Here is an 18,880-nt window from a genome sequence, read left to right as displayed (position 1 = left end):
TTCTCGGAGGAAGATAAATCTATCTTCGAGCAACTCAGATGTTTACTTCTCGGAGGGAAGATAAATCTATCTTTGAGCAACTCAGATGTTTACTTCTCGGAAGAAAGGTAAATCTATCTTCGAGAAACTCAGATGTTTACTTCTCGGAAGGAAGGTAAATCTATCTTTGAGCAACTCAGATGTTTACTTCTCGGAAGGAAGGTAAATCTATCTTCGAGAAACTCAGATGTTTACTTCTCGGCGATCGACTTTCTAAACCCAATTGTCTATTCGTTCTCATTTAAACTCTTATTAGGTATTTGGATCATATAAATTGTGAAAAAATACTTAAACGTTTAATGTTAATTTTCTATATAATTACAATGTGTTTAAATAAAAAAATAACTTACTGTTTATTGTTGTTAAGCGTAAAGCTACACAATGGATTTTGTGTGCTCTGCCCATCAACGGTATCGAAACCGGATTTTTAGCGTTATAAGCATACAGAGTCACCAGAGTGAAGGGAGTATATAACTTATTGAGGAATAGTCTGGAGTTATTGCTATTACTAAATGCTGGCACCAGTAATATCCAGATTGTTTTCGTCGTATTGAATGTTGTTGAATAAACGGTGTTGAAGTTTATCGTTGTTCTTGTGAACTGCTTCATGTATTTAATGAAGGAAATATTACCTAGAAAATCCATTAATTACTATCGAGATTAACATCACTCTGGCTAGGGATGAGGTCATAAAATACAGAAAATTCGCTGATTCCACGATGTGCCACCTGGTGGCTAAGTGGTAAGTCTCACAGCTTACAAAGTTAAAATTTAAGTTTTGATACCCGCAGTGGGCAGAGCACAGATAACCCATTCTGTGTTTAATAACAAACAAACAGATTCCGTGACATTTTGTTGTTATTACTCGATTTATCATGAAGCTTCAGCTACCTTTAGAAAATGACTGTGATCAATAAATGTTCTTCCTAAATTATTTTACATTGCGAAAAATAATATTAAACATTTTTGGGATTATTCGTTCTTACATATCGGCACTACAGAGACTATAGCCAGTTGCGTAACGAAAATATCGCGGAATAATTTTTGTTCTGAAATTTAATGCTATAAACTTATATGAACATGCCAAAAATACTTAAATTTGCATTCAAACACCTTAAAGAAAAACAAAAGGTCTTACCTTCGTACTAATTTGATATTTTAAAGTAAAAGCATATAAAATCCATAGAGGGCGCTTTTAGTCAACGTTATAGTTGACTTTTCTGTGCAACAAAGTGCTATACCGAAGAACTAGGGAAATAGTCTTCTAATAGTGAATAAATACACAATAACGTATACTCTAAAATAAAGTTAAGATCCACAACAAGTTTCAACACTTTCATACGTCTTCTTCAGTTTAATATTCGTATACGAAAGAAACGCACATACAGCTTATTTTATATTAGAAGTTCAAAGCTGCTTCAGGGCATAAAATACCAGAAAGCAGTTCAGCTTAAAATGATTTTAAAAGTTTGGTAATCTTTCGATTAGTGACGTTTTCATAATTCTTCTACATAATGTCTAGTTTTATGTATTAGTTTGACTGTTATCTAGTTGATTTGAAGATTCCTCATGTGTGAAAATAATAGGTTTTAATATCATTAGTTTTTTTACCATTTTTAACATCCTTTTTTATGTTCTGCTAGCCTTATATCTAAATTTCTTCCCGTTTTACCACCATAAGCAATTTCGCATGACTGACAAGAAGCTATATAGACACCCTGTTCTTTATCGCGAGGGGCAGATTTGTTCAAGGGTAAGAAATTTTTAAAGGTGTTGGGATATTTATAAACAACTTTGAAATTGTTTATTAGACATTTTTCTAAAGCAGCAATACTAGCATTGTTGTTTTTTTCTAAGTAATTTATTTTTATTTTCACATAAAAATGTTTTTGGTGTTATTCGTAAAAAATGTCTTCCTTGGTTTTTGATGTGAATTTTGGTAAAGGCTATAGGGCACTGTAACCATTCAAAAATTGTATAAATATATTTGATTTCTTATCAGGGGTCGTGTGGTGACATTTTTTTTATGTTATGAAAATATTGAAGTTTTAACTCATGTCAAACATTGACGCTCCTGAAGGTCACTTTATGACGTCATATGCCTAAAGCAACTTAGAACTTCCTTTTTAGAAAGAAGCTGTGTGTGTGCGTTTCTTTGACAAACAAACGTCAGACTAGAAAATACGCGCGAAATTGTCAAAACTTGCTCTTTGTTTCTTAATGGTGGATCTTAACTTTGTATTAAACAATCTCCTGCCCAGACATCTTTGGCTGGGTGGATAAGGCGCTCGACTCGTACTCTGAAGGTCGCGGATTCAAATCCCCATTAATGAGCATGTTCGTCCTTTCAACTATGAGGGTGTTATAATATTGCAGGCAGTCCCACTATTCTTGGCAAGAAAAGTAACCCCAAAGTTTGTGGTGGGTGGTATTAACTAGCTGCCTTCCTTCTAACAAGCCTCCCAAATGACCCACCAAAAAAGATGGAATGAATAATTATGGAGACAAGGAAGCCAGAAAGTATCTTCTTCTTTAGATGCTTCCAATTCTTTGGAAGTAGCCAAGCAACATTATTGCAATGGGAGATAATATTACAAGGATACAACCTATTATGCAAACCCAGTCATCTTTTTTTCTAGAAATGTATAACTACGTCATAAGCAATCAACGGATGGCGCCACCTTATTCTATCTTAGAAGTATAACGTATTCGAACAATGACTTTCATACATTAGTCGATTTTTGATAGGTTTTAGGTTATAAAAGAAAATTAACAAAATGATTTAAAATAATTTGTAACTATTATCCCTCGTCAAAATGTGAATCTTTTTTTTAGTGTCACATGTTACAACTTTTTAATTTGATAAACAGTCATATTTTTAGTTCTACTTCTTGTTAGAATCAATTGCACACATATCTCTAAGAAACATAATCTCACTACACGCAAGTATGAAAGCGTTTAATAACTTAATCGATATCTACCCCAAAATATGAATATACCAATATAAATCTATAACTTTGCCAAGACCTATGGTGGCTCAGCGGTAAGACTGAATGCTTATGGTGCTAAAAATCGTATTTTGATACCCACTGTGGGCAGAGCACAGATGGCCAATTGTGTCGCTTTGAGCTTAACAACAAACAAACATTATATCTTTAAATTACATTAATATCTTTTCTACAATTAATCCACTGTTATGATCGAGTCCGTTCAATTTCACAGCTTCTGATTGATGTATTTCCAAGCTTTAGCTTTGTATACACATAAAACAGTAAACCTTGCTAAATTTAAGGTTTCTAATAGTAGAAAATATGATGTAAAGGATATTTTTCTTTTTGTTTTGTAAAAGGGTACAGTATTCACGAAGATACTGTTCGCTAAACTCCAGACTGCCAACACTCTCCCAGAACAGAGAACTATTTTTTTTTATTCCTAAACAGATGTCGAAATTAAAAGGTGATTTGTTTCTTAATTCAATGGAAAACGTTTATTTAAAAACAAAACTATGAAAAACATGCTTGAGCTTCATTCGTTTTGGCTCGATTTCATTCTTTTACATATATCTACGCTAAAGTGCTTAGAATAAATTTTTTCTTATGCTTTATTTAAATACAATCTAAGAACATTCATTTACTGAGGTTCGCTTCGAAGATTAATCCTCGTATGAAAGACAAATAATATGATAATGAAATCATTGACGCGGGTTCGAATCCCCATCCCACCAAACATGCTCGCTCTTTCAGCCGTGGGGCGTTATAATGTGATGGTCAATCCCACTATTCGTTGGAGAAAGAGTAGCCCCAGAGTTGGTGATGACTAGCTGTCTTCCCTCTAGTCTTACACTGCTAAATTAGGGACGGCTGGCGCGGATAGTCCTCGTGTAGCTTTGCGGGAAATTCAAAAACAAACAATTAATGTGCAGTGACATCCTATACGATCATTTAATTCTCATTACTAATTAATTTATAACATTATTATTATTATACCTTACGTTTTGGCTGCTAATCTGCTTCTCCCATTTACAAGAAAGTATTGAAAAAGACCGCATGTGACGGCAAGAGCCAAGGCAGAACAGGCAGGAACGGCATTCCGCTTTTTCATGATTCAAGCCATTAGCATTCTTGGTCTTCTGGTTGGCATGTCCAGGCGGCTCACAAAAGGGTGTGCAACCTTTTTCAAAACCCCAATTTTATCACTGGCAAGATCGGGATTCGATCCTGGGTTTTCTTGCTAGGATGGCAGGTGTGTCATCCACTCGTTCATACTCTCCAGTCGAGCGCCCTAACCACCTGGCCATGCCGGGCCTGCACATTAATGTCTTGAAAACAAAATAGAAGATATATGTATTGCTTTGTTTTATATTTAACGATTTAATGAAGCTCAATCGCTTACGATTATTATTACTTTAAGATATTTCTGATCACCAGACGAGTTGATTTTTAAGGACTCTTAACAGTATTATACCAAACTTTATTCTTATAGATGTTTTATTGTTGTTTTTGACAAAACGACGTTTTCATATTAACAGTACTAGAATGGAGTGTTTGTCATAAATGGTTAATTACTTTTTACCGCCATGTTTTATGAGCTCGGGTGTTAACCACATTTTATTGAAAATGTCTGTTTTATTTTGACTTATGAAAGACATTGTAATTCGTTTGAATAATTTCTAATTTTCTTTCGTATTGATTCACTGGAAAAAAATTCTGGGATACCTTAAAACATCAGTTTAGCTAGCTCAGATTCATGGGATTGGCGAAAACAGTAAGTTGACAATCAAAATTAAATCCTTTTATTATGAAAATTATAAAGCTAAATAAAATATCTACGAAAACACTAATTCTTTTATATACAACTATTATGAGAGTAAAGTGGATTTAAACTTTTCAAAAACTTGTAAGTGTTATTACATATTATATGTTCATTTTATTACGCTATTTTTGTTTTTTGTTGTTGATATTGTTTTATTTTTGTACGGCCAGACTTGGAAATGTTATTTCATATTAAATGTTCACATAATTACCCTGCCTTTTTTGTACTGCTAGGCTTAGAAATATTATTCCATATTGAATGTTTAGATAATCATCCTATTTTTTTGTTCTGTTAGTTATTTAAGGCCCAAGATCATTGAGTAACCACGCATGTAAATTTACTTTTACTGGCTTTATATATATATATATTTAATGACAAAATTGTATTTCATATAATGGTTTTATTATTAAACATCTGAATAAGCATACATCGAAATTCACATTTTATATAAGTTATAAAAAATACAATAATGATACATAGAACATTTTTGTTTACGCTTAATATAAAGTATCTGGACTTTTTATGAATTAAAACTAAGTTGGTATGTAAGTTAAGTTTAAAAAGATAAATAAATAAATTGATAGGTGACGCTGCGTATATATATATATATATATGAATATATATGCTCTGTGTATTTAAGGGGTGTGTAAGACACTTACATAGCAATTTACTTAATTTAAGTTAAATAAAGAAAATTAATGGATTTTAAGGATTTTAAAGCAAAACTAATTTTATTTTGCGTTTCATATCAGAATAAAAATGGGATAACTGATTGATATTAAACAATCATAAAGTAACAGTAGATGACATGTTACAGAACGAAACAGAAACAGTAGGAGTGGATTTTTAAAAGTACAAAGAACTTGCGATCTAATGGAAAGGATTAGATAAAACTCTGTGTAGCATGTGAAGTATAAGTACAAAGTAAGTGTGCCTTATTTTAAAAGAAGTGTTTGAGTGTGCGTTATTAACGTGGTAAAAAGAAGTAGAAAGTGTGTTACACGCAGAGATATATTTATATCAGAGTGTATTTGTTTATTTTAGGATACTTAGCTCAAAGCTTTACCAGTATTATCTGCACTAGCAGAACTGATAAACTAGAAAGAAGGCAGCTAGTCAACAGTATCCAAGTCAACCCTTAGGATAGTGTAATCAAATAGTGAGATTTGAATGCCACTTTTATAACGCAGCCATTGTCCCTGTGTGTATGTGTGGTAACGGGTCGTGAATCTGGGACTCTCACATCCACCATCCAGCACGATAACAACCAGACGATGCCAGGTCCATAAGAATACGAAACGTTAAAATGGAGTATGTTTGTGTAGCACGTGTTGTAGTACGTTGAAAATAATAAAGAGTGTTGTATACTAAAAACTAGTAGAAAACACGTATTGTATTATGTTGGAAAGAAGTGCCCAATATGGATTTCTGCAAAATGTACGTTTCCTAATTTAGCAAGTGTGATGTAGCAAGCAGACAATATATGCGGCATAGTTTTTTTTTTTTTTAAAAAAAGTACAAATGGGCGTTTGATACGTTGCCGAACAAAAATTACGTTTGGAGTGTTAAAACAAGTTAAAATTATGTGCTTGATGCGTTAACGAGTTAAATTCGTGTCCAGTATGTTCAAACAAGTAGAATTGTTAGTGATATAATTAAAGGAGAAGAACGTAAGTTTGTGTAGATCATCTCAAAATGTTGATATAAATTGTTTTCTAGCATTCTTACGTTTCAATTAAAAATAAGTTTGTACTATATTTTCCTCTTTAGTACCAAACATTATGTAGTGCTCTTGTTCGAATTGTCTCAAAAACTTATATGGTTTGCAAAAAAATATAAAAAAAAGCGTTTATATGAATATCGCTATTCCTTTGGACATGTACGATGAATTAAACTAAATCCAAAATGAAAATCATCAGTTTTAAAGTACGGATTCAGATGTACCATAAATATACACTATAAATGAATAACATGCCATTATATTGAATTTTATGTGAACATAAAAATCAGATTTTCTATGCACAGAAATTTCTCGCGCGTGTCAGATTTCAGCATTAACAAGAATAATGCAAACAAATTCTACACATCTTATTTTGAACAAGAGTTTACGTGATTTGGTCACCTTAAAAGTAAATCTATCTAGCCAATCCTAACACCCCCCCCCCAAAAAAAAATTCCTTATTCACATATTAGGTTGATCCAAGTTTCATGCAAATCCATGGACCCAGTACTAAATGTGTGTGTTTTCTTGTATCTGCTGTGTCCACCGAGGGGAATTGAACCCCTGATTTTAATGTTGTGAATCCGATAACTTACCGCTGTCCCACCGGGGGACCCCAGTTCTAAGAGCTCCCAGTACCCATTAATATTGATTTTCAAATCTGGCAAGTAAAACCTGAGAGGCCTTAACCCTTGTGACTCCCTCATATCTGGGGTCTCCTCATGATTCTTTCGAACCGTTTTCGTTTTTATTCTATCGGGGGAGGGGGGTCAACAGCCTAATTGCAAAATTTCAAGCCGTTCTTCGTCAAAAAGTTTGGGAGGAGTACTATTGAGTACGATTGACCATTATTATATAGATGCTGTAAACATTATATATATATATATATACACACGCACACACACACATAAAGTATGTATGCATTCTAACATCATCCTAGAGGCAGTTGTCCAAACTTTTTTGTTTTCTTGCTTTTAATTGTTCTAATACATAGAATATAATTGTTTGTGAATTTACGTTTTCAAACTTTTGCTAAAACTGATAGATTGCAAATGCACTGACAACACATCAATTAACCAGCCTCACGCAGAAATCACCATTATCTGTTAGCGATATAAAAATTATTCTAGAAAAAAGGAATTATCAAATAAAGATAATAAAAAATTAGCCGAGTCTGCTTTTCATTTCTCAAATATCAAATAGAATAAATACCAGCTAGCAATAATAATATCTTATTTTTAAAACTATATTTATTTATTTATTCAAACCAACCAAAGTTTGCCATCACAAAGCACTATCGACAGATCATAACCTGTATTCATGAACTACCCTTGTTTACTGAAAGCGTTTCGGTTGCTTTTTTCTTGTGAAATGCTAAATTTTTCAACAAAAACATAATGCGGAAAAGTAATTCAAGCATATAATAGAATTATGTTTCGAAATGCGATCGGTTCAACTTCGAAAACGCCCTTGGTTCTGCGATGATGCGATCACTGAGTTTAACTCTTACCACAATCGTTTTGGAACAAGACAAATAGTCACTGCAGTGTTACTTACAGTGAACAACCAAAATTTGCTTCTACGTATAAAGATGTTGTGCTAGTTATCATTTTCAGTATTCCCTAAGCCTTCTTTAATAATATTAATCATGACGGCAAGAGCTTTTTTCCAGGAATCGACTGCAGAAAGCGTAATGTAGCTTCCCAAGACATCCTGTAGCATATTCACCATCACTACGGCAAGATTCTGGAAACAAGAATAATTTGTTAATATGTGTGTGTGTAATTAATTAGCTAAATCTTGTAAATATTACTTTCTATGCATAGGGTACAATAATGTAAGCTATTATATAAATGTTCCTGCTCTATACCGTCGAAAATAAGATATGGTAATTGTTTCTTCGATTTTTACAAATCTGGGTCTTACGACAAAGTTCTGTTGGTATAAATCTACGTTTAACAGCAAAATTTAAACCTAAGTTTAGGACAGATATCTGATCATTACTTCATGGCTCACTCGAAAGATTTAAAACATATGGAGTTGCAGGTTGGAAGTTGTTCATTTCTTCTTTCAACTTTTTTGTTGTGGTTGGTTCATTTGACCTAAACCAGCGGGTGAAGTTAAAGTTTATTCAAAACTTGACTTGTTTACGAGTTCAAAATGTTTTTGATGTAGTTGAATTTCTAGCTTGGAGATTTTCATGCAAACGTCTTTTACAATGACTTTTAACAGCGAAAACTTGATTTTTTTTCAGTTACGTTTTTAACACGCCGAGATCGTAAAAAACAAACTTGATTCAAATTAAAATGGGAAATACATACTATAAAATATCCTACTATATATATTAAGTGCTTATTAGATTCAGTCTTTCGTTTTAAAGTTTATATTTTTCAATTACTGTTAATAAGAGTTTGATGGCCTACCTCAAATTGTTCGACTGTTGTTCTATGACGTCTGTGATTTTCACCAGTTTTCTTGAGAAGCTCTATTAAGCAACTTACGTCATCCAAGCTATCCACTAATGAGCTGATAGCGTACATTACAGACATCGCATGTACTTCTAGTTTTTTAGAGTCACGTAATTGATCCCAGGGAATGTTGGCCAGAGATTTAAACAATTTTCTATATTCCGGATACTCTTCGAAAAGCCTAAAACAAAAAGATAAAAGAGAGAGATTATATAATTCTACGTTGAGAGTAAATAATTTACAGTTGCAATGTCCATCAATAAAAAAAAGCCTTTGAAACAAAGGTTACAAATTCATACTCCTCGTGGCATAATGATGGACTCGGACTCTTACACATTAATATATACTCAAAACTGTCTTCTTTTCTTGCAAACTAACAAATAACCATGATTACATTAACGATGTTATTTTACAAATTAATAATTACTTAATTTATATAGAGTATGCATTTATTAGTATATGTTTGTGAACATGCAACCATTTGTAGGTATAATTGCTAGAATGTATCTTTCAGTGTTGGTTTGTGTTCAGAAACGTTTAACATTGCAAACTGTAGATATTCATTGCTATCTCCAGACTCTAATAGATTTGGATACCGATGGATAAAGTATCTTCTTACTTTAACAAGTGTTTATTATCGATTAGTGAATTATCTTTCAGTCTTAACATATATTTATTACTGGTGGATAATTACGTTCAAACTTTTCAAAAATTAAACACGAAATTCACTCATAACTGTGGAAAATTCAACAATATTATTGCTAAAGATTCTAGAATTAGAAACTTTACAGAGTATCGCAACCTGTTTAAAACTTTCACGCCTACTCTTTGATTCCTTGAGATGTTTTTTTGGGAACCACCGTTAGTTTTTGTTGTTATTGTATATAGTTAATACATGATTAGTTCATTTAGACTAGTTTTATTTTACTTAATTTCTTTGTCATATTGCGCTTAGTGTATTTGTACACATTATGTAAAGGTTTATTGTGTTTCCTTTTCGACATTAAAAAGAATTAATATTATTTATTACTTCCTGCCGCCGCCGCTATGCGTTTAGTAACAAGGGATAGCTAAGTAATTCTAAGAACCCACGAGTAAAAGGGTAAGGGAGAATCTGTAAAGACTGGTGGTAAAGGTGTCTAGACAAACTGCTTATTAAGTTTAGTCAGTTGTTTTCTTTTATTATATATCACATTGTTATATTATAAGGGCCAGATCAGGCATTATATTATTTTTTTATTGTTTTGTATCTTCATAAACATTGTTTTTTTGTTTGTGTACTGGCGTAACTGGTGTATCCAGCCAGACACATTTTTCATTAAAATATATGCCATTAATTGTCACCGGCGTTATATAGAGGGGTGTTGTACTGAGTTTCTTTATAAAAATGCGTGTGGTGATAGAGAGAGAGCAAGTTTCCAAAGAAATAATAAATATGGTTTATGTTACTGATACTGATGAAACAATGCATTCTAATCTTTGTAAATATTTACTTTTGATTTTGAGTTCCACTCCAAGTACATAGCCTTACTCTGATCGGAAGGTATTATTATTTGACGCGTATTTATTACCAATGGAACAGTTATCTTATCACCATACACTCGACAACTCAGATCAAGCAGATCAAGCTATACAGTTCGTTAATGCACTGCAGAAAAAAGAAACGTGTGTTATTATGTGGCTTGTATCTATATATGTGTCTGCCCCTGACGAACATTTTCCAAGTTCCTGGCCTTTGATCAACAATAAATTTTCAGGGCTTCTTGGATATGCTCAAGAGAGTTAGCCATTTCAATTTCCCTCTTTACTACTGTTTTCAATGCCTACTTCCGAACTCCAATTATCATGAAATTTTCCAAGATTCTTGGGTGTGACCCAGATCTCCAGGACACTTAAAAGTACAAGCTAGATAATATATTGAAAACAGTTACACTAATATGAAGAAATGTACCAAAATATGTCCAAATATTTTGAAACGTTTCATTGATTATATCATATATAAATTTGATCCGTTTAAACTTTTTTTTTTCATTTTATTATATACCGATTTGATATCCGTTAAAGACTTTCTTTGATGATATTATATATTCATTTCATCCATTTGATTATTTTAAATATTAAATTACCACATTTCTTTTAACATTGTTATCCTTTTTTCTTCTGTTTCACAGCTAGATGATAACATTTAATTTAACGAGAATACTTCTAAAGACTTCTCAACATGTGTCGTATCAGATCATGCCAACATATATATATATATGTTAAGATACTTAGAAAGCAAGAAAAACGTCAAGTTATATTTTTAACGAAAAAATTTCTTTAATATTCTTTAGTGGCAGTTATTATAGTTGAATTTATCGCTAAGTAGCTAAAAAAAATATTTTACTTGCCCGAACTTTTCATATTTTGATAATCTACACCTTCTATAATGTTTACCTTCAAATCAATGCTATTATAATGACTCAATATAATGAAACGTTTAATTAGTTGAGGCATATTACTTATGTTAGTCCGACTTCAGCAGTTGTTTTACTCACAGTAATAACCTGGTGTTCATCATTAACCCAAATTTACTGCATTGAGAGTATCCAAATGTACAGTGGATTTAAAGGCTAAAATCACAAACTACACATTTTTTAACTTTTATTTATTCACAAAGTAAAAACAAAATTACAAACATTTATGCAAATTATACACACACACACACACACATATATATAATTGCTGCGTATATCAAATATTCTGTAATCTGTAAATGCTGGTAAAGTTTCTGTCCCCTAATTGCTTTAAGCACAAAGTGACAAGACGAGACATGTAAAACACGAATGCCTAATCTGAATATTTCCCATTAGCCACACTGAAGTAGTATGATGCAACTGGCCCGGCGTGGCCAGGTGGTTAGGGCGCTCGACTCGCAATCAGAGGGTCGCAGATTCGAATCCCAGCCCCACCAAACATGCTCGACCTTTCAGCCGTGGGGGCGTTATAATGTGACAGCCAATCCCACTATTCATTGGTAAAAGAGTAGCCCAAGAGTTGGCGGTGGGTGATGATGACTAGCTGCCTTCCTTCTAGTTTTACACTGCTAAGTTAGAGACGGCTAGCGCAGATAGCCCTCGTGTAGCTTTGCGCGAAATTCAAAAACAAACAATGATGCAACTGAGGGTTACTGTGCCCTTTAGGGCGTCCTATTATAGATTCATCAAGAAAGAATCTGGTATATAAAAAATAAAGCAGCCTGCTAATAGAAAGACAAAGCCAACCAAAAACGCTTGTAAAAAGCTAAAAGTCTTTAGCTGAAACAGTAGAAGATATCTCATATGCGCAGCAATATAAAGCAATTTGATGTTACTCACATTGCATCATTTTATTCATGTGCTGTAAAGCTGAATTTAGATTCAGCTTAGCTCCTAATTCGCCACAACATATTTTCTTCAATGTAATTCAATGATGATTTTTAGGTGAATTAGGAGTTAAATTTTACAGCACATGAATAAAATGCAATGTGAGTAATGCCACGACACTTACACTATAATAATTACTGTTTAGCTATACATTTAAAGGGAAGCAATTCATACAGAGAAGTATCATGCAGATCAGAAAATTGCTAATATCACACCTCACGTTATCAAGTAGATTACGTGCAAGTGTGTTACCTTTAAGGATGACAACATCTGAAAAAAAGACAGAAGGAACAGTGGCATTAGATGACACTCGTTCTGAGCAGAGCTATGCAAGATGAACCTTAGGAACGAGAGTGATGGGATGAAGAGGAAGGGGATTCTTTATCTTTATTAATTGGTGTTCTTTCTCATCCACTGCTGATGTGGCATGTTACAAAAATAAATATTTATTTACAGCTAAAAATAGGTAGGTAACTGTTTCAGTTAAGTAGACGTAGACTGAATTCATTATTTGATGTCGCTAGCGCTAAAATTAGCAGATATTGTAAAAGTTGCGAGAGATAAGGTAAGAATTCGCTGGCCGTGGTCACTAGGTTCTCATGTTGTAAGCGCTCAGTCCAGTGATCCCTAGTGCACTTGGTTTGTGTATTAGTTTGTGAAACTGCTTCCTTTAGCGGATTATTTTGAAAGTTATTTTAAAGCGGATTTTGCTTTTCTGTAAATTGAACTTTGCAAAAATGTTATCATTGAAATTTTCATTAAGAAAACAAAATATTTGCACCAATTCTTTTTATTTTTGAACTAAGTTGGCTTTCGTTGGTTCTAGAATCAAAAGTAGGCGAAGGTTGATAATGCAATATTGCAGACCTGTTCTATAAGTGCATAATGCTCAGGATAAAGCAAACCGTTTACCAGTTTAAGTTTTGGAAAATAATAATAGGAATGAATATTTTATGCGTAATGAGCAAACTCTGCCAAAACAAAAGACAAGGGTGCTTCTGTTTATTCTTTTCCTTTGATATTTTGAGTAATAAAAAATACAGTTTTATTTGAGTTAAGAGGAAGGCGAAACTATGATATATGTAAACACAGATAACCTTCAAAACTTAATAAATTATGCATGTGAATGATGAAATATTTTATCTTTAAACGCTATTATTTGATTAAGGTTATATACATACAGTATTGGACTGACAGGAAACATTGTTTAAGGAGACTATGGAGGGGAGTGGTATATATGGAACCGGGGTGGCTTTTGATGTCTGTAAAGTTCGAAACAGTACAAAGAAGATTCTAGGGAGCAGTAAGTTGTAAAGCATGAAAAACATCAAATGAATATGTGTTTGTGTGTGTGTTTTTCTTATAGCAATGCCAGATTGGGCTATTTGCTGTGTCCACCGAAGTGAACCGAAGCCCTAATTCTAGCGTTGTAAGTTCGAAGCCTTACCACTGTTCCACCGGGGGACTCATCAGATGATAAAAGTTTACTTTCTGGATGTACATTAACGGGGTTTCTGTAATCGTTTTCATAACGTATGTAAATACGTATTAGTATCGTTAAGGTAATCCTGGTGGAAATAGCCAAAGAAACGTATACACGCACTCATTGTGACTGACACTACGTTACAGCTAATCACGTTGCATAAAGTAATTGAAACCATAATAAATTTATCTCGAACGGAAACAGATATAGTCCTGATGATAATTAACGCAATAAATTAATAATCACAAGGACATTACAAGCTGTTCTGTTATGGTATTGTATAATTGTTAATTTAAGTTCTATAAATAAACCTTAAAAACCAAAACTCCGCAAAAATGCTCTTAAATAATCAAAATTTGACTGACCTGACAAATAGTTCGATGCCATTTCCTTTCAAATCTTTCTGAACGATGGACCACGTCTTTCGAATATTTTGTTTGTCTCTGAGACTTAGACCCGTTCCTTCATCTGGTATATCAATATCTGGACTTTCTCCTTGCCAAAAATAGCTTACCACGCCTCCCATATTCGGATCTTTAAAAACGTGTACTGGAAAAATTTAGCACGTGAGTTCTTTCAAACTATTTATCTTTACAGGTATAATTCTATCTGTACAACTTGCAAAGTTTCTTGATTGTAGGCGGTTCGCAGAACGTGCTTTCAACGTTATCAGCAACAAGTTTGTGACGTTAACTGGATACTTTAGTGTTGACACATGAAGTCAATATACAGTTGAAGGAAATTGCACTGAAACTTTTATAGGCGTGTGACCAGTGCTATGAAACGATTGGTCTCTAAGCTCTTGACGTCACATATCAGTTCTATTATCGAATTTCTCTTGAATTAACTGATGAAATAAAATAATTATGTTTTCTTTAATTGCGATTCGACATAAATATTCTAACGTGAGCGAAAACCTCCTCAGTCAAGAATAATTTTGATAATTGTTTCACACCTATCGAGGGTAACGAAAAGATCAACAAAGCTAGCAACAATACTATGTGTGAATCGTGTGACGGTCCTTGTGGATCAACAAAGCTAGTGACAGTACTTCATGTGCACTGTGTAAAAGTCCTTGTTGATCAACAAAGTTCTTTTAAAACACAAGGCTGGAGAATTGGTTTTCTGCGCTGTATCAAGCACAGGGGTCGATCACCAAATTTTAGTGTTAAAGCATTCAGTCTTTACATTGATCCATTGACAATGAGCACAAACACAGAATATAAGATTTTTAAATAGAAAAATAAACAAGTAATGTGAAAAAGGTGTTTAGCAATACAAACTAATAAATAAACAAATTTTACAACAAAAAATATTAGCAAAACCTGCCAAATCACAATCAAATAAAACAATAGAAGTGGCTAGGTTGCTCATGACGGCTAAAACTCACTAGAGCAGAGACTTGAGATAAGACAGTGAGGTAAAAAGGACATTCATATATATTTTATGTACTAACTTTATTTGAAAGAATTACATCAAGACTAGCGTCCTAAAAACATAATATCGAATACCTATACATAATTTTTTCACATTCGCCGTGCTTACCACATAAAAAACATTTTAAAAACGTACAGGCCGCTTTTCAAAAACGTTTAGTGAAGATTTTCAGTAAAAAACGGAATAAAAAAATTAAATATGTTATAACAAACACAAAGTTTAACTTTAAAAAAGTAATAAACTTTACAATTACAAATCCACCTAGAGGCTATATATGCGTCTATTCCAATTCCAGACTAATGGGGGATATAATAGCTTGTCAAAAGTACTCACTAGGCTTATCAAATAGTAGGACTTAATCGTCGCTCTTATAACGCACCCATAGCCCAATGTACGGAGCGCGTTTTGGCGACAATTGGTCTTATTGAAAATGCAGGCAAGCTACCATTAAACCATGCTCAGGGTAATAATTATGTAAAAAAATAATGCAAATAACGTACTAATAAGTTTCCCAGTCACAAGCAACATTATCGAGTGTCTGTTGTTATAAATTGATCTCCTGGAGAAAATCCATAACCGAAATTTCGAGTCAAAACATGACTTTTGTTTATCTAAAGTGCACTTGGTTGCTGACTGTGGTAAAATATGTATGCATTATTTGGATATATACAACCACTTGCTCAATGCAATATGTGTAAGAACCCAAATTTAACGGTTTTTTTTTGTTTTTGTTTTTTTACAAGAAATATGCCACCTGTAGTAGTAACGTAGATTTATGAACGCATCGCCACAGAGGCAACTTATGGGCGGAAACTTTATTATATATATATATATTCATACGTTATTTTAATGGGGTAGGAATGTAGAAAATCACATCTTTAAGCCTAATGTATAATGTAAATAACAATACAAAGAAGTTCGTAATCATAGTGTTGTGAAGGTAATAAAATACTTTACGAACAATGTCTGTGTGACTATGATGGAAACACAGATTAATGCTGATTTAATTTTCAACTATAAACAAACAAAAATTACGTAAAAAGAAGATTACACTGACAAAACCTGATATTTATTCTCGTAACTTGTTCAGACTTGTGTAGATAGAAACACGTTAGTGTGTCATAATTCTTGGTATTGCGTTTAGGAAAACAAACAGTGGAAAAGACCGCAATACCAAGAAAAATAATAAAAAAACGTGTGCTTTACCAATCTTGAACACTGTTTTCATCTTTGATATTACTATTTAGCTAGAAAGACACATTCTATCTTTAGTATTATGTTTCTTCTTAATTTATTCAACTACATCCTCACTGTAATAAGCTAGTTATAAATGAGTAATGATAATACAAAAAGCCTCTTCAGACACCTGATTCTTGAATTTCCGTGTTACTTTTCTTGTTTGTTTTACGAGGAATAAGAAAGAAGTATCACGAACCAGCTCTCCCGTCACCTAGTAGGTTGTCCATTGGTAGGTCAGCAGAAGATTTCCGGACTTACAATACTAAAATCCGGGTTTTGATTCCCCGAGTTTGACAGAATTCAGATAGAAATAGGTATAAGGTATGTAAATGAGAGATGTATAAGGTCGAATAAGAAATATAAGAAACGAAGAAGACGAATTTTCAATCTATGAGCGCCCCTAGTGCCTAGAACCTAAATGCCTGCCAAGGATAAATAAAATAGTAAGGATAAAGGGGAAAAAAGAGAACTACTTTAACCCTATCTCGACGGGTCACATGTCAAAGGTCATGTCATCGCGTTTGTTGACTTGCATTCAAAATTCTATTGAACTACTATTTTATGAATCTACGTAAAATCATAAAGTGAGAAAATCAATAATTTCCCTATTTTGATGTCTTTTCAATATTTTATACTGTAATGGTTTTACTTGATAGGTACAAAAACCCAAACACACAGGCGCAATGGGTTGTTCTAATACATTTACACACTACTCTTGGTACATATATATATTTGTGTGTATAAAACACTATCACTAGCAAAATAAAACGTTTGCATTTCAACTGTCGATAATTTACAATCAATTAGAAAATACGTCCGTTGCTTATAAAGCGGAATATATATATCAGGTCATCAAGAAATTAATGTCGCTTATTTTTAGATGAAAAACCGGAACAACTTATAGATCAAAACAAAACGTTTATTAAATGAAATAGTCTCCATTCTTATCGATAATGCTTTTCTATTTTACAATCAGGTTGTTAATGATCTGATGAAAGAAATCACTTGGCTTTGAAGCAAAAAACATGATGTCCTCTTTGTAACGAATTTATCATAATGTATTTATTTTTAATATGAACATTATTTGGATTGAATTTGTATTTAGAAATATGCATGACTTGTAGTATCAGATATGTGTTGCATATAACGAATTTGTTATATATTTATTTTAATGTCAACGTGTTTCGAATAAAGTTTATATTTGAGGGCGTGTCTAGCTTATCGTGTTAGTTACGTAAGGTGAAACTCCCTCCAATTCTCCAAGATTGTAGAATATTCGTGAACACAAGAATCAACAATATATCCACTTCCGTAACCGGCATTACCGAAGTTTCGAGAAAATGTGTCCCGTCTATAAAAACAACAGACAACAGAGAAGAGAAAAGTCTACTAGGAAACTGTTATAACCGTGTAAGCTATAAACTGTGCTAACCCTTATCAATATACGGAAAATATACGACATTCGGCCAGGAACAGCTATAAATTTCGAACGTCAGTGAATTCTCATCAAACGTTAGTATCTATCCAAAAATATTGCTGGTTTCTCATCGGACAATAGTGGTTTTATGAAAATATTATCTTACTTCGACGATCCAACAATTCAGTGCTTGACAAAGCTAGCTAGCTTCCCGCCAATTATATGTACATCGACTTCAAGTTAACTCGCTATATATCAAGGAGACTCTGAACTAGGAAGACGATTTTAGGTTATTTGTAAGTTAGTGAAATTTCCGTTTATGAAACTTTGTTTGCAATAACTAATCGTAATAGTTGCCATTGTAAGTTATACCGTTGTATATATATATATTAAAACGTATTTGTGTCAAAACAAAAATGGTGTGAATCAATATTGTTGACAAGTAGCATGAATTAAATAAAATATCGGCATATTTCTAAACACTAAATCCAGGGTACAGTGCAACTATTAAAACTATTATTTTAAATTATCAATACGTAACACTCTTTAACACCGTCCACGGTTGCATACGTTTTCCCATTAAGATGGCGTTGCAGCGAATGAAAAAGATGGTAATCTGATGGTGCCATATCTGGAGAATATGGTGGGTGAGGGAGAACTTCCCAACCCAACTCCATAATCTTGTGTTGCTTCAAACGTGACACATTTGGACGTGCATTGTCGTGGAGAAGAACACATTTCCGATTGACGAGTGAAGGGCGTTTCTGATGAAGGGCTTGATTTAAATGCTCCAGTTGCTGACTATAGATCTCTGTATTGACAGTTCGCTGTAAATTGAGGAGTTCGGAATGAATTACTCCT

At 33.2% G+C, this 18,880-nt stretch overlaps 1 protein-coding gene across 1 annotated transcript; it reads right to left on the bottom strand.

Annotated features, from left to right (window-relative positions):
- Positions 1 to 5,462: 5,462 nt before the first annotated feature.
- Positions 5,463 to 14,649, bottom strand: LOC106460849 (globin-like). The gene is made up of 3 exons (XM_013920595.2): positions 14,292 to 14,649; positions 8,995 to 9,220; positions 5,463 to 8,317 (listed from the first exon to the last, which is right to left on the bottom strand). Exons 1-3 carry the CDS (start codon positions 14,450 to 14,452, stop codon positions 8,171 to 8,173), a joined length of 534 nt encoding a protein of 177 aa, XP_013776049.1. The 5' UTR covers positions 14,453 to 14,649; the 3' UTR covers positions 5,463 to 8,170.
- Between the last annotated feature and the right edge of the window lie 4,231 nt (positions 14,650 to 18,880).

Source organism: Limulus polyphemus, unplaced genomic scaffold, assembly GCF_000517525.1.
Source record: "Limulus polyphemus unplaced genomic scaffold, Limulus_polyphemus-2.1.2 Scaffold848, whole genome shotgun sequence".
NCBI classification, from domain to species: Eukaryota; Metazoa; Arthropoda; class Merostomata; order Xiphosura; family Limulidae; genus Limulus; species Limulus polyphemus.
The sequence above is the reverse complement of the archived record's forward strand: the minus strand, read 5'-3'. Positions and strand labels throughout refer to the sequence as shown.

What these genes read in the sequence shown, in the direction of transcription:
- LOC106460849 (XM_013920595.2), bottom strand. Translation starts at nt 14,452, where the DNA reads ATGGGAGGCGTGGTAAGCTATTTTTGGCAAGGAGAAAGTCCAGATATT. An exon ending in GGCATCGAACTATTTGTCAG is followed by an intron (nt 9,221 to 14,291) that starts GTCAGTCAAATT and finishes TTTTTGTTTTAG; the next exon opens with GCTTTTCGAAGAGTATCCGG. An exon ending in CAACAGTCGAACAATTTGAG is followed by an intron (nt 8,318 to 8,994) that starts GTAGGCCATCAA and finishes TCTTGTTTCCAG; the next exon opens with AATCTTGCCGTAGTGATGGT.